Source organism: Zingiber officinale, chromosome 8A, assembly GCF_018446385.1.
Source record: "Zingiber officinale cultivar Zhangliang chromosome 8A, Zo_v1.1, whole genome shotgun sequence".
Classification (NCBI taxonomy): domain Eukaryota; kingdom Viridiplantae; phylum Streptophyta; class Magnoliopsida; order Zingiberales; family Zingiberaceae; genus Zingiber; species Zingiber officinale.
This window is the reverse complement of record NC_056000.1, coordinates 52587641-52604449: the sequence shown is the minus strand read 5'-3', so window position 1 is coordinate 52604449 and position 16809 is coordinate 52587641. Positions and strand designations below refer to the sequence as shown.

At 40.3% G+C, this 16809-nt stretch overlaps 1 protein-coding gene across 1 annotated transcript; it reads left to right on the top strand.

Moving 5' to 3' along the window:
• The first annotated feature begins 2643 nt into the window (after nt 1-2643).
• Nucleotides 2644-10737, top strand: LOC122009069 (BEL1-like homeodomain protein 8). Its single transcript, XM_042565067.1, has 4 exons — nt 2644-4847; nt 9436-9824; nt 9910-9970; nt 10132-10737. The coding sequence occupies exons 1-4, from the start codon at nt 3834-3836 to the stop codon at nt 10597-10599; spliced, it is 1932 nt and encodes a 643-aa protein (XP_042421001.1). The 5' UTR covers nt 2644-3833; the 3' UTR covers nt 10600-10737.
• The last annotated feature ends 6072 nt before the right edge of the window (nt 10738-16809 follow it).

The window sequence follows — 16809 nt, the reverse complement described above, 5'->3', positions numbered from 1 at the left end:
ATGTCTAGTCAACTGCAACCTACTTGGATTTTCCTCTTGCCAACTTCTCGTTGGATTTTCGATCACTAAGTATCCAGTCAGCCATGCCTCACTTGGACTTCTCGCCTCATGCTAATGCCACGTTGGACTTCCGACATCGTTAAGTACCTTGACCTACTTGACTTCTCGTACCAACTGCCTATTAGACTGCTGACATCGTCAAGTATCATGTCAACCTTAATCTACTTGACATCTTACTAACATATTAATCGAATATCAAAATCTAAGCTTGAGTCAAGCCGAGTTTGGTCAATCTGATTAACTTTAACATGAGATCGATTGTATCAATTGAATCTTATTTTTTTACGATACAATAGTATTCTATTATTCTTTTAATAAAAGGGTAATGTTGCATGCAGCCCTATTGGCAAACAAATCTTTGCATGCAGTCCTCATTCATGAAAATCTTTGTTTTCACTCCCCAGTCAAACATCTTTACCTAATTGCCCATGATTTTTTTATGTACAAAAAGTCTATAAATCAGTATAAATCCTCTTAAATTGAGTATATTAACTTAGAATCTAGTATATTTTCTATCAAATTGAGTATGATTCTTTTTTCACCTCAAAATATACTCGATTTTAGTTTAATGTGCTGAATTTAATAGGAATTATACTCATTTTTAAACTATTGTACCGAAAAATATGAGGGTTAATTTTGATAGAAAATATACTCGATCCTAGTATAGAGTACTAGATTATAGTGTAAAGTGCTGAATTTAACATGAATTATACTTATTTTTAGACTTTTTATACCTAAAAAATAAGAGGGACAATTTTGATAGAAAATATACTCGATTTTTAATATAAAGTACTGACTTTAAGAAGAATTATATTCATTTTTGAACTTTTTGTACTCAATTTTGAAATTTTTGTACCTAAAAAATCTGAGGGGCAATTTAGGTATCAATATTTGCATGAGGGAGTTGAAACAAGTAATACTTTGCATGCAGGGAATGGAAACAAAGTTTTTTAGATATGGGGATTGCATGCAAAGTTAACATTATGATTGGAGATTTTTCTCTAATTTACCGTTAAAAAAACTAATTAAATAAAAATTTAAAATACATAATAATAATATTTTAATTTAAATACAACTCCCGAATTTCTATGGTAGAAATTCTACTTTGCTCATAGATAAAAGAAATAATTATATTTCATCTTAAATTTAAGTCAACTCAAGTTAATCTAAATCCAACTTAATAAAATCAATCAAGTCAGATTTTAGGTTAAACTCGATCTTATCAAAATCCTAAAACTCCTAACCCTAACTCGATAATTTTTATATTTATTCGGGTCATATTGATGAATCAAATTTATCTTTAACACTTCTACCACTAATTTACAGTGGTGTTATTCTTTAACTATAATATGACAGTAATAGGCGGATAGATAAAATGAGAAATAAATATTTCTTTTAAAAATTAAAAAGTTAGATGTGTCTTAAAAATTCCGTAATTCTATATGAGGCTTGAATTTAGCTCAATCTTTAACTAAAAAGTAAGATACTACTGTACGAAGGACTCTATCAATGTACTTGTGATGGCAAAAATTGTAACAAATAATAGTTCCTTGTCTTCCACTATCTCTTGCCCTACTAAATTCCTTACAAATTATAGGAATCCAACTTGGAACCCTAGTGACCCATCAATCGATAGTCAACATCTTATGCTCTCCCTACAATATATAGGGCAAACTTTAATAATTGATCGTTACAATGATTTTAATTAGGAGAATTATGCCATAATGATACATTTAATTTAATTCGAGCACATTTGAAATTACAAAATTATGAAAAGAAGCATTGAGCATTTAAATTTCTCTAAAAAAGCACATATTTATTTTTTATTTTAATCCTCCCATCAGATATTACATTCAAAATAACATCATTGTTACTGAGTTTTAAAGGACAGCACCTCTTTAATATTGTATTTTAAAAACTAACATAATATTGATTTAATACGGCATAAATTATAAAATTAATATCAGATATTATAAAAATAAATTTTGGTTCAATGCTAATTTGAACCTTGGACGATTGCGGCATAGCGGAGCGCCCCCTTGACACGCATAATATCTGGACCGTCCAATCGCGTCGATGCGCATTAAATCGGCACGCAACGCCAGTCTCTGCCGTCAGCGCATTCATTGGGCGGTCAAGCCGATTCCTTCCATTCCGCTCACTGTCCTCGTGTCCTTCCCTCCGAGCTCACATTCCCAGGCTTCCTCCTTAATCATTACACTCAATTTAAGGCTCTTCTCCTCCTCTTAATTAAACCCCTCGCTAGATCATCATCTCATTGGCTCTCCCCGTCAGATTAAAGGTCACCTCGTTCAAATTCCTCACTCTGTCGCCCTCACCGTCAAGTCACGCTGGTTCAGAACAGGGAGTTGAACTTTGCTATCTCATTAATGCCGAGGTAGCAGTACTAGCAGACAGCATTGAAGTTCCTCTGCTACTGCTGTTGCTGCCCTGGTGCATCCACTAGCTCAGCGAGTAGCCCTTCCTTCTGCCGTGGGGGGGTGGAGCAGGGGCAGGGTTGACTGCGTGGATTAGGTTTCTTCCTGCGGCGGCAGCAGGCCGGCCTCTCGACGCCAGTACTGGAGTTTAAGCAAGCGAACGATGGTGAATCGGAGAAGCCGCGCGATTCAGGCTGGCATTTGGAGTTGTAGTCGTAGGTGTGGGAGGATGAGGATGGGGGCAGCGAGACCGTACGCGCGCGCACAGTGGCCGGGGGCGATGGATGGTTCATCGGGAATCGGGAAAGGAGAAGACGAACACTCGACCGCGAAGCAAAAGATCTCTGCAGTCAGTGGAGTCGCCCCCATTTCCCGGTAATCCACGACCCCACCTCACATTACGTCACCCCTTCGCCGTATTATTGCCGCCCGCTGGTCGCCGACCCGCCACTCGCGTCTGTCCACGACGGGTGCGGATGGGACGGAGGAGAAATTAAAGGGGCATGGCGGTTTCGTGTGCGGGTGGGACCGGTGGCACTGGAAGTGGAGGCGATCTCAGCCGTCCGTCGCGAACGTTGCGGCTCGTAAACGGTCGTTCTGGGTGCCCGCGGTCTCGTCATGGCTTTTCCTCTCCCTCCCACCACCGAGAAAAAGCAAGCAGCGTTGTTCCCTGCCGTTTTGTTCTCTACTGCGTGTTTTTTATCCCTTTCATGGCATTCTGCGGCTGCCGTCGCTAACCACGAAGTCGCTTTTGCTAATTAAACGATGCGTGGAAGAGGAAAGAAAGAAAAAACAGAGAAAAACTCAGCTATGCTTTGCGCGCGCATAAAAACAGAGTGCTCGAATGGGGAAGGGATCGAGGGAGAGGAAGGTGAGTGGGGTCGCTGCGTCGTTGTCGTGAAGGGGGTTGTAGCAAGTCAGATATAAAAAGCTCTCCCTTCGCTGCTTTGCCACATCGATCCTTCCCTGCCTGCCTCTGCTGCTGCTGCAGCAGCAGCAGTGCGTCCATGTGCACTCCCTCTGACGCATGGAATTGGAATCCTCAAAGCCACCATCGCCATCCCTTTGTTGGTTTCCTCTCTCTCTCACTCGCTTTACAGTCGTTTGCTCTCTTGTGATCTCGCTTTGTACTTGCTGTGGATTCGGGGCAGAAGCTAGATACAGGGGGATTGAATATATAGCCTAGCAAATTATTGGCCTCTAAAAGCCTTGCATCGCTCTTTCTCTTTTCCCCGGCCCTCCCTCTCCCCCCCTCTCTCTCTCCCCTAAGTTAAGCCGCCACCAACACATGTCTCTTGGCCGACCACCGTCACCGCAAACTTGGGCGGGATCGGCATGAGCGGCTTTCGGCCGGACGTCCACGTCGCCCAACAGAGCCGCCGCGACAAGCTCCGCCTCCAGTACGATCTCTTTCAGCCCCCGCTCGACGCCGGCCTTGGCCTCGACTCGATCATGTTTTCCTCCGCGGCTTCGGCCGCCGCCCAGGAATTCGCGGCTTCCGGCGGCCAGGTTCCTCTGGGCGCCACTTCGTCTACTGTGATCCTGGGCGACGTCGCCCTCCAGCCTCAGTCCGCATGCGACTGGACGCTGACGCCGCCGCAGCCGCCGCCGTACACTCATCTCTACTGCCATCAGCCCAAAATCAGCGGGTTTACGACGGGGATCCACGACCCAGCTGTCGCAGACTTGCAGTCGGGGATCGCGCAGGCCCCGCCTTGCTCATGGTCGACGGTCGACGGATGCGGCGGCGCCGGCGAGGTGCATTTCTTGCCAAGCTACGCCACGGACGCACACGGCGGCGCTGCCAGCTCCCTGATGGACGCAAGGCACATGCCTGTGGAGTGGACTGGCGTCGACGAGGCAGCCGTCGTGGTCGGAGGAGCATCACGAGGCTTGTCATTGACCCTAGCGTCGGTCGCTGCGGGGCCTTCCTCCGCGCACCCTAAGATCTCAATCTGCGATAGGTCGTTCACCGGCAGCGGCGGGTCGCTGCAAGACGTGGTGGGCCGCGGCGCCGGCCCTCTGGGGCCATTCACCGGCTACGCAACGATCTTGAAGAACTCCCGGTTCCTGAGGCCGGCGCAGCTGCTGCTCGACGAATGTTGCAGCTCAGTGACCGGCTCCAAGCTCTCAAAGCGGTGCTATGGCACCGCCGATCCGCCCAGCGAGAAGGACAGCGAATCTATCGGTTGCGCGAGTGCAGCATCGACGTCGGCATTGCATGGCTCGGCACCGGAGGCGGCCCGAGTTGAGCAAGCAAGTGCCGGGACTACTTCCATTACTTCTTCCAAGATTCACCGGCCGGAGTTCCAACAGAAGAAGGCAAAGCTACTCCAAATGCAAGAAGAGGTAATTGATTCGCAAATTTCATTCAATTCGCCTTTTCAAAAATAAAAGAAGAATAAAGAAAGAAAAAAAATCATTGATTTCTAGCTCCTTATACAAGTCTCTATCTGATGTTCTTTCCCCCATCATCGTGTTAATTAGTTCATATTACTTTGGAATTGAGGTGATTGATTGATTGATTTTGACTATACGTATAAAATAGTTTGATAGGCCTACTTGGCTAGGTATAATATTCATTGTAGGTGTACAATTGATGTAATAGCCAGTATTATTTAATACATAGTTAATAGGATTCTTTTTGTGTCTTTGTGGAGATCGTTCTTGTATAATAAATCTCTGCTAATCATGGCATGATAAAAGAAAATTACCCTAGCTAGGTTTAGGTTATCACTGTGCATTAGTTATTATAGCCTATTGATTTTTTTTATATAAAAAAATTATCTATAATGAGATATGAGTATATTATATGGTTTCATAATTCATATGCATCATGATTCAATATATATTATATTTTAATCAAACTTAGATATTCGAGTTACATTTTAAAAATAACTTGAGTTAAACCCATTAAGATATTTAAAACAATTTAACTGCCATTTATTTAACTAATTACATGACCCAAAAATAAATGAGAATAAAAGGTGTTCCAACATGGAGAAAATGTTGGAAAGTAAACTTATGACAAATTATTTTGAGGGACTTTTATATAGTTCATGTATTTATGTTGTGAGTAGAGATTACGAATATGTCTAGTGTGTGAAATTTGTACTTATATCTCTCTCATTGAAGGGGATTCAGCTGAAATATTTTGGCATAATCCTATTCTTTCAATCAACTTGTTTTTCCTAATTAAAATCAAGTTTATTTTGTTTTTAAAATTTGATCTTCACATATTATTTGTAAAATTAACCAAAATATTAAAAAAAATAAAATAAGATGCTAATTAGTAAAACAAGTAAAATATTCAAAATCTTCACATGGAGGTTTTGGTTGGAAATTGGTAATACTAAGTAAAATTATTTCAGATATAAAATGTATCATATTAACATGTGCTTTTTATTTATCAATTATCATATAGTTTGTAACATCCATTATAAATAATAAATATTAGAACAAAAAAAAGATAAAAATAGTAATACAGTATATTAATAATGACATATTATCATTATTATCAAGTTAGTAATTGTAGGACTGAATTGTGAGATAGAAGGGGTGAATATCGTTCGTTTGAAAATCTTTCTTTTCTTTTACAAAAATCAAACAGAGATGTAGCGGAAAACTAAAACTGAGAACTTGGTTCATAGTCCGGTGACTGTTCCTTCAAGGCCCACAATTTGCTTGTACCGATTTCAAATGGACAATTTACTAATATTCTCCTTTTCAAAAAAATTTTAGAGAAGAAGAGATAACTCGTACAAGAGATGAAGAAGATAAAACATGCTACTATCCCTTTTAATGTAATTGCAAGTATGTAAACAATATAACGACAATGTAGGATGTTATATTTCGTCATAGGTTGTCGGAGAGCCTATTGGTGTAGCAACAGTGGTGCTGGCATGAAAGGAGGAAAGGAGATATTGATGAGATAATTGATTGTAGAGCCTCGGATCTCAAGGCTTCTTTATAATCTCTATTCGGCCGACTAAACATCCGGTCCATTGAATGTCCTATAAGTCGATTGGACCCTAATCTTTCCTTCCTTCAATTCGATTAGATCAATCTCACGTAATCTGCTTGTCCGATCTACTGATGATCAGACTGGACTATAACTTTTTTTTTACTGTTTGATCCGATCTCATCCAATTTGCTCTTTCCATATGTGCCTGATTGACTGATCCCTTTGATTAGTCAACTGATGATCTATGCCTATCTGCTCTGATCGATAGATCAAACCACCCTATTTGATCGACGGAAATCTTTAGTTACATAAATTTTGTTTTTCTACAAAACAAAATTATTACAATAGATTATAATAATCCAAATAGAGTTAGAAAAGACTGTCCGATCTCAATTTAAAATTTTTCATTGGTTTTTTTAGCTAGATCAACGCCTAAGGTTTGTTCTAAATGGGACACATCTGCATTGCTTTCCATTACTGGAAAGTCAAGGACTTGCCTTAACTTATCCGCAAAATATATAGTCCAATTGGCTTATTTGGATTTCTTTTGCTTAATGACTAATCAACCCAATCCATTAACACTTTCTTGCAATACCGAGTTAGCACAATAGTATAGCAAAATAATGTACTTCAGTCGTTCAAATTCGCTGGTTCGGTCGACCTCGATCATAGTTGCGTGGAATTCACTCCTCTAAGATTTCTTACTACCTTGAATTTACTCTCTTACATCCTGTTTGGAAACAACTTAAGTGAAGGAATTGAATTGAATTCCATTAGGAATTGAATTCTAGCATAAATTGAATTCAATTCCTATGTTTGGAATGGATTAGTGAATAATAGAATTGAATTGAATTCCTTAATTTGGAATCTATTTGAATTGAATTACATTCTTATACATTTACCATTTTATCCTCATAACTAATCATTTAATAATCAAGTTAAGTATTAGAGAATAGGAAGAAGGGATCGCACAGTTAAGACAGCAGTATGAAAAAGGTGACGTATGGGAGAAACGGTGCAAGGAGAAGTTTTCGACACAAGGAGAAACGACGCACGGGAGAAAGGCGGGAGAAAACAAGAGAGTCGGCAGATGAAAAAAAGGGTTTTAAGTTAAAAGGACAATTAAGTAATTTTAGTTGTTCATGGTAAATCCTTATCCAAATTTGACCATTTGAGGTCTGATTTACTATTCACATTTTGAATGGAATTGAAATTGAATTCCATATCAAATCCGTCTCAAAAATTCATTCCAAACTATGAAATTGAATTCCAATTACCATAGGAATTAAATTCCATAGGATTCCAAACAAGATGTTAGAGTTTTTCTTTTGTTTGGAGTTCACTATTTAAAGATTTCTTACTATCTAAGGTTCATATCCTTAGGATTTTTTCCTCTTGCGTGGAATTCATGTTTTCCAAGATTTCTTACTAGGGGTGCAAATGAGCCAAGCTGCTCATGAGCCGCTCGCGTGCGGTTCGATCAAAACTTGAGCTGAGCTTGAGCTAAGCTCGACCGAGATTGAGCTGAGCTCGAATCTAATTATTATTGGCTCGTCGAGCCAAACGAGTAAGTAATAATATATATATTTATATATTTTATAATATATAATATATTAATTTATTTATTAAAAAATAATTTAAAAAATAGCTCATAATTAAATATCGAGCTCGAGCTCAACTCTATCAGCTTGAGCAAGCTCGAGTCTAGTCGGTATAAATCGAGCCGAGCTCGAGCCCAAGCTAGCTTGAGCTCAGCTTGACTCATTTACAACTTTGCTTCTTATTATCTAAGGATCACTCCGTTAGAATTTTTCTCTTGCCGAACATTCGGTTATCTTGATCTGTTTAGACTATTTCCTTACCAAATATTCGATTTGAATTTCCCTTTGCCTAGGTCAGCCTTGACTTGTGGACTTCTAATTAACTTAGTCAACCTTGATTAGATCTCATTTAACATATTGTTAAATAAATATCGAAACCTTGGGGTCAATTGTTCTAACAATAATATCATATTATTCTTATTATTTTAATAAATTCATATTTAAAACTATTAATTAGCAGATTATGAATGTGCTTTAGATAATTAATTAACTTCACGGAGGCAATAAATAATCAAAATGTATTGATTGTTAAATTATTATTTGTTTCATGAAGTTATTAAACATTTTTTTTATAAAAAAAATCAATTTATAGATTTTAATTGAGATATAAATCACATTTGAATCAGGTTTACAAATTTATCAAAATCAACAAGAATTTCCCTCAATCTCTTGGCAATTTTGAGCAGTGATGAGGACAAGAAATTTAAGATAGAATTATAAAGAGTAAAGAAGAGTAGAAGACCCTTCCTTGTGTGCATTTGCTTTCGATCAGTCTCCCTATTTGTATCAGCGAAAGACTGAAGACACAAGTATATCAATTAAAATTTTGCTTTAAATGCATAAAAAATAGACATTTTTTTTGTATTTATTGCCATTTATTTCCATATTTCTTTGTGTTTGCATGATAAATTTACTATATTGTGTTGAATGTAATGGATAGTCTTTATAAAATTGTTTAGTGGGAGTGTCGGTTGGCGACTAGGCTTTGGTATTGAAATTCTAGGTGTAATTCATGTATGTATAGGTGGTTGTTTTTTGTGTTGAAGGAATCAGTCTCCTGATCTTCTAACCAGTTCTTTCAGGATTATGATTCAACTTCCGTAGTTCCTGCTCTATTTTTAATTAATGATTCTTAATTAAGTGGATGCTATTCTTCTACACCATTATTTATGATTTTTCCCCCTTTTCTCTTGAAGTGTCTTTAAATCTTGCTTTCATTGCACTTCTACCTCGGAATCTTTAAATTTGAATTTCATGTGACTTGATAGTCTCTTCATCAAATCGGGTTACCTGTTTTGATGTCTTATTCATGCTTCATCTTAACCGAAGTCTCTGTACCGATCCTAATTAGCGGGCACTTTGGATTGTGTAGGTATGCAAAAAATATAAGCAGTACCACCAACAAATGCAAATGGTAGTTTCCTCCTTTGAGTCTGTTGCTGGCCTCAGTTCTGCGATACCATACGCTTCGCAAGCTCTCAAGACCATCTCAAAACATTTCCGAAGCTTAAAGACTACCATATCAGATCAGATAAGGCACGTAAGCAAAGCCCTCGGTGAGGAGTTCATCTCATCGCCTAGTTCTACGGCGACACCACGGCTGAAGTACCTGGATCAAAATCTTCGGAAACAAAAGATGGGTGAAAACAGTACTCTAGGTTTCATGGAGAACAACCAGCCAGTTTGGAGGCCTCAGAGGGGGTTGCCAGAGCGCGCCGTCTCTGTTCTAAGGGCCTGGTTATTCGAGCATTTCCTTCACCCGTGAGCATTCTTATTCATGTTCTTTTAGGATGGTTATCGTGAAATTCGGACTAAGTTTAGCATTCATTTCATGTTTCATCTTTAGGTATCCAACAGATACAGATAAGCACATGCTAGCAACCCAGACTGGCTTGTCGCGGAATCAGGTATGTCTTCGTTTTCTATGATTGTCTCTAAAATACAGTATACTAATTTTACATAGCCCAATGGTAAATTTGCTACCGTATAATATAATTTGGAGATCACTGGTTCGAATCGTGAAAACAGTTTCCGATGAGTTGTTATATAATTGTGTTACTGATTGTAGGTTTCTAACTGGTTCATCAATGCCCGGGTGCGATTATGGAAGCCTATGATAGAAGAGATTCATATGCTTGAGAGCAAGGGAATGGGTGGAATGGATCTCAATTCAGCCAATTCAAGAGACACAAGGCCTACTACAGACAACGGAATATGCTCTGCTAGCAATCCGAGGCCACAACAGCAATGTATCGGACCAATGAGCTGCACTTCCATGTATCCCGTCTTCAACAGTGAGAGCTGCCAGAATCTGGAACCATGGCAAGGCGACAAGAGATCGAGGGTTGAGGAGTGTGAGATGCTGTCAAGCATGGATGACAGCCTGATGAGCTTCGCGACTTACCAGCATGCAATGGACATCGGTGGGATTGAAGCTGTGTCATTGACCTTGGGCTTGAAGCACGACGGCGGGCCGCAAAATCCTCAGCAAATGAGGCCTTTTGGAACCCAAATGCTCCACGACTTTGTGGGCTGATGCTAGTTTCTGATGGCGGTTGATTTTCGCGCTTATTCAGCTTTTGAATCGGCTGTGTCAATTGGTGCTTGCTTGATGGATGTTTGGTTGTTTGCTGTTTATCCAACTGCAGTATGGTAATTCTTCCGTGTTTATTTACAGGGCCTCAAGCTAGCGCCAAAGATGCATAAGTTTGAACTTGCACTTGCACTTGCACATTTCGCAACAGACTTCCTGTTGTGCTCTATGCTAGGCACTTTGAAAGTTTTTAGGTGTTCCATTGATAATCGTAATCACCCTAGCGCTTAAGGACCACATGAAGTTGAGTGAGACATGCCGGGTACTTGACTAACTAGACTATTTGAAGCTCTGAAAATGATTTAAATGATAATGATTTTTTGAAAATGATTTAAATGATAATGATTTTTTTTTTCTTTTTTTTTCCTTAGACTAGATGGGTTTTATTCAATAATTAATTGTAGACGTATAAATGAGTTTTGATTTATTATATTGTGTCCCATTTAATTTGAATAAATGAGTTTTGATTTATTATATTGTGTCCCATTTAATTTGAATAAATGAGTTTTGATTTATTATATTGTGTCCCATTTAATTTGAATAAAAAATTATGATTTTTAAAAATTATATTATTATTTTATTTTTTAAATTGAATTTATACTATTTTATTATTTTGATGTGTATATTAAGTATGCAAATAAAAGAACTTGAGAGGTAACTACAAGTATAATGATAATTCAACAAATGGTGATGATATAACGCGTTAGGAGTGGTCCTAATTCAACAAATGGTGATGATATAACGCGTTAGGAGTGGTCCTAAAGGTAATGGGGAGTCGATGGTCAAGGTGAGGTGAGAGTCAAAGTTAGAACGAAGTGGTAGTTAAAGTTAAAACAAGGTGTATATGTCCGATCAGTCCTCGAGCTGGGCGAACCTTTAAGGGTCAATTCTATTAGTATCAGTAATATGTTATGTGAAGGGATGTGAGTGATGTAGATAGGATTTATCCCTTCCATATGACGAAAGTGATATCTGTAGATCCCTTGATTAATAGCACACAAGAATGCATGGTCGTATTAAAATGAGTCAATATACGATATTGAGCTTATTTGATTCAGTGTGTCTACTTAAAGATCAAGAAATATAAAGATTGATAAAAGGATGACATGTTCTATGTCTCATTGATTAATCTAGATATCAAGGATAGAAAGATTGAGTCATACAAGATAATAGACACAGAAAGGTTAGATCAAATCTCGACATTCTCATCACTTGGATAGCAATGATGCATTTCTAGATGTCACTCATTCTTATGTATCTAAAATGATTTTAGATACATTACCAACATTATGAGAGCATATTGGGTCATACACAAATAACATGTTGATTTAGAGATGAGTCATAGGGTTGAGTCTAATCCGAATTTGACTTGTTGAATTAGACTCAAATGAATTTGGACTAAACTCATTGACTTATTAGGTTAATGACTTATTAGATTAATGGTTAATCTAATATATTAGCATCCGACTCACTAAAGAAGATTAATGACCATTAATAGAGATTAATGAAGTATTCATAAAAAAGGGAGACTAAAAGGTATAAACCTTTTGTATTCATTGGATGAGTATAAAAGTCATTTGTAAAAGTAACATTTAGGTTAAGTAACATTTTTGGTAAAGTAATCTTTTTGGTAAACTAATTTTTTTGTGAAGTATCCTTATAAAGGTGAAGTAACTGTTTGGGTGATGGTCATCCATTTGTTTTTTTTTTCTTCTTTCTCTACTTCTCTTGGCTAAAGAAACAACCTTGGGTAGTCACTAGCATGATAAAGGTTATTTCTTCTCCAAGTCATGAGTTCATGAGACAGACAGAAAACGTAGAGGCGCAAATGTGTTGATCGTGTTGAGATCTACATCTGACCAAAGTTACTGTCGAGAGTACTAGTTCACACAACAAAGGTAACTATTCTATCTGATAGAATAGCAAAACATAATATACAGTATCCACAAGGATCTTTGGAGAGATCCTTTTTTCGCTACATTGTATTATTTTTTGCATAAGATCCCTACAAGTTCACCACTTCTCATGTGCAAGGAATCCAACATAAAGTCGACTGGTCCTATAGTCGACCTACCATATAGTCGATCGGACCTTCAGGGCTTAACTCTCCACTTCGCATGAGTAAGGCTCCTAGTGTATAGCCGGCTGACCCTAGAATCAATCGGACCTTCGGGTGTCAGTTTCCCACTTCTCATGGATAAGACTCCCAGTATATAGCCTACCGACCCTAGAGCCGGACGAACCTTCGGGGGTCAGCTCCCCACTTCTCATAGGCAATACTCCCAGCATATAGTCAACCAACCCTAGAGTTGGTTAGACCTTCGGGGGTCAACCCCTCACTTCTCATGGGCAAGGCTTCCAACGTATAGTTGACTAACCCTAGAGTTGGTAAAACCTTCGGGGGTCAGTTCCCTATTTCTCATGGGCAAGGCTCCCAGCATATAGTCGACCGGCCCTAGAGCTAGTCAGATCTACAGGGCACAACATCCCACTTATTAGAAGTAGGGCACCCAGCCTAAAACCGAGCGGCCCCAAAGTCGGTCGGACCTATAGGGCCCAACTCTCCACTTCTCAGAGTCAGGGCTCCAACATAAACTCGAGCGACCACAAAGCCGAGCGGACCTACCGAGCTCAACCCCCCACTTCTCAAAGGCAGGATGCCCAGCATAAACCCGAGCGGTCTCAGAGCTGGTCGGACCTATGGGACTCAGTCTCCCACTTCTCATAGGCAGGACTCCCAGCCTAAACCCGAGTGGCTTCAGAGCCGGTCAAACCTATGAGGCTCAACTCCCCACTTCTCAAAGGTAGGACTCCCAATGAAACCTGAGCGGCCTTAGAGCGGGTCAAATCTATGGGGCTCAGCTTCCTACTTCTCAGAGACAGGGCTCCCAGTGTAAATCCAAGAGGACCCAATGTCAGTTGAACCTATAGGGCTCATCTCCCCACTTCTCATAGACAGGACTCCCAATGTAAGTTCTATCGGCTCCACAGTCGGTTGGACTCCCTCTAGGAGACGGTATTGTTAGAGAATCGTAATCACCTGTCAAAGAATAATGACTACATGATAACTGTGAAGTATATAGGGTTTTTATCATATTTTTATACTATATTTGACCCACTTTTGAATGCATGAATTGAGATAAAATGATTTTATGTTTCATTTTCATGTTTTATTATTCCTAGATACTATTTTCATGTATTTTGAATGTCATAGGCGAAAATTAGAGCGAAAAGACCAAGCAAAGAAGTTGTGTCCTACCATGGGCAGCCATGCCCAGTGGCACAACCCGTGATAGATTCGGCTACCTCACCACGGGCGGACGTGCCTAGTGGCATGACCCGTGGCAGGCTCTACTTCCCTGTCACAACCTACCCGTGCCCAGCGGTACAGGTAGTGCCACATTCGACCACCTCACCACGGGCGTTCGTGCCTAGTAGCACGAACCGTGGTCGTGAGATCTGAGCCTCAACACCTAAGATGGGTAGTCGTTCCCAGCAGTATTGCTTGTGTCAGGCAATCGTCTCCAACGCCTATAAAAGGGGATTCACCCAATCGGATTGGGGATCTTGATTGGGGGGCATCCAAGGACCCCAAGGGGTGGAAGAGTCTTCGAATCGTTCTGGAGCCATCTACACTTCAAGGAGCCATCAGGTGCGTCTAGGAGAAAGATTCATCGAGCAACTTGTGCATTTCTTCCCCTTCTCTGTTTTCTCTAAATTTGAAATTATATGATTAAGATTGTTTAATCATATTTGTTGTTTGTAACCTCTAATCCCAATGGTCCGCGGGACCATGTGTTTTAGTGTTTGGGCAAAGGGTTTAAATTAGGATTACCCTCGTTATTTGATATGTGTACTTGAGTTGTGCAGGACTGCAGGTGACACATGTGACTCAAGTTGACGGCTTCGGGTCCGGTGAAAGATGGAGCATCCGAGGGACCGTGGACAAGGCAACAAGGACAAGGGCCGATGGAAGCGACTTCGAGGCATACGCGAAGGATGACATTGGGGACGAGCCGCGGGCTTGGATGCATCCGAGGGACGAGAGCCAAAGGAAGTAGGCTTGAAGGCAAGAGGTCAAAACTACGAAAAAGAGTCAAGTGAGTCGTGAGAGTCCGAGTGCGAGAGAAATGTACTCGGGATGGGAAACCCTAGGTTTAGGGTTGTACCAGTCGACTGGTACTGGGATCAGTCGACTGGTGGTGAGTATAGAAGCTCTCTGTGCCCGAAATGGCTGGAATCAGTCGATTGGTCCTGTGACCAGTCAACTGGTAGATAGCCGTTGAGAGAGCCGTTGGGTTGGCACCAGTCGACTGGTGCAAGGACCAGTCGACTGGTAACGAGCAAATCAGCAAGGCTGATTTCCTCAGACTCTATAAGAAGGAGCTTGGGATGACCAGCAGAGGTTGACGAAATTAGACTTGGTTAAGGTCTAATTAGTAGTCTACAAGTGCTCAAGAGTTTCCCTTGTGTCCAAGAGGTCTTGTTGAGGTTTCTCCACCCACAAGAAGGTTTTAGCTAGCCGGAGGTCTTCCGGGGAGTAATCCACCGACGGATAGGGATCGTCCACCTTACGGACACGCCGTGGAGTAGGAGCTTTATCTCCGAACCACGTAAATTGTCGCGTGTTGGTTTGCTTGCTCTTTCTTGTTCTTTGTATTTGTATTTAGCTTTCGTATTTGTGTTTGTATTATTTGTATTCCGCTACGCAACTAACAAATACGTAGAGAGCGATCGATTTAGGGGTGTCGTCTATCCAACCCCCCTTCAAGCCGGCTGCAAGATCCTCCAACAAGTGGTATCAGAGCGAGGCCGCTCTCCATTGGACTAACCGCCAAGGAAGCAAAAGATGACCGGCTTGATTGAACAGCCAAAGTTTGAAGGTGGAGGCTTATGGGACATCACATATTGGATGATGAAGATGGAGGTCTTCTTCAACACGGATTGGGACACCATGATGGTGGTCAAAGAGCCGTTTGAAGTCCCGAAGGACAAGAAAGGAAAGAAGCTCCGATCACGACATTGGACGGAGGAGCAAACCACACGATCAAAGGCAAATTCAAAGGTAATATCAATTTTAATTGATATGTTGCCTAATGATGTTGTGAGTCGTGTAGGTAAATATGAGAATGCCCATGAATTATGGAGCAAAGTGAAGAAATTTCCATGGGAGGAATTTTTGCCTACACAAGAAGAAGAAGAAAAATCCGAAGAAAGTGACAAAGTGGTCCAAAAGGAGAAGAAGGACCAATCGGATGTGGAGCCCAAGGAGATGGGCTTAGTAGCTCAAGAAGAGGAGGTGGAGCAAACGGAAGTTGAGTCACGCTCAACATATGAGGAGGAGAAGGAAGATGAGGCATCATCTACATCCTCAAGAATTGAAGAAGATTCCAAGACAAGTGAAGAAGAAGAAGTCTTGGAAGTCAACATAGCAAGCATCTCCACCGAAGTGAAGTCAAAGAACAACATAATTTGCTTCGGTTGCAATCAAAAAGGACACTACAAGAGTAGGTGTCCATTGGGTAAGAAAGAGGTAACTCCTAAATTCAATTCAATTCATTTTGAATCTAATTTGAGTTGTAGGAAGAAGAAAGAGAAGAAGCACATTAGATGCTTCACATGTGGAGAAATGGGTCACTACCACACCAAATGCCCAAGGAAGGAAGAGCTCAAGAAATTGGCGCATTTGAAGAAATGGGAAAAAGAAAAGAAAAAGAAGAAGAGTTCAAGTCAAGGGGGAGCTTCAAAGGTAAGGGAGGTATACCCTAATTTGAAATGCAATTCAAATTTCCATTCCTCCTTGCATGCTAGGAAAAATAGTGCTAATCATTATATGCCCATGCAAAATTTTGGATTTAAATATCATGATAGGAATAGAGTAAATATCGATCAAACCCCTAGGAGACCTATGCATGATAGACCTAGGCAAGTTAAATTCTCATTACCTAAAGAGAAGAATGTAATAGAGAACCAAGGCATTAATCCCAAGGGGAGACATATGCCTAGGAATGGTAGGTCTTGGAATGTCCATGGTGGACATGTTGATTCTATGTTTAGGAACCTAGAAAGGGAAAATCAAGCTTTGAAGGCAAAGCTTGATCAATTGGAGAAATTTCTTAAGAGATTCACTATTGGATCTAAGAGATTAAGTAT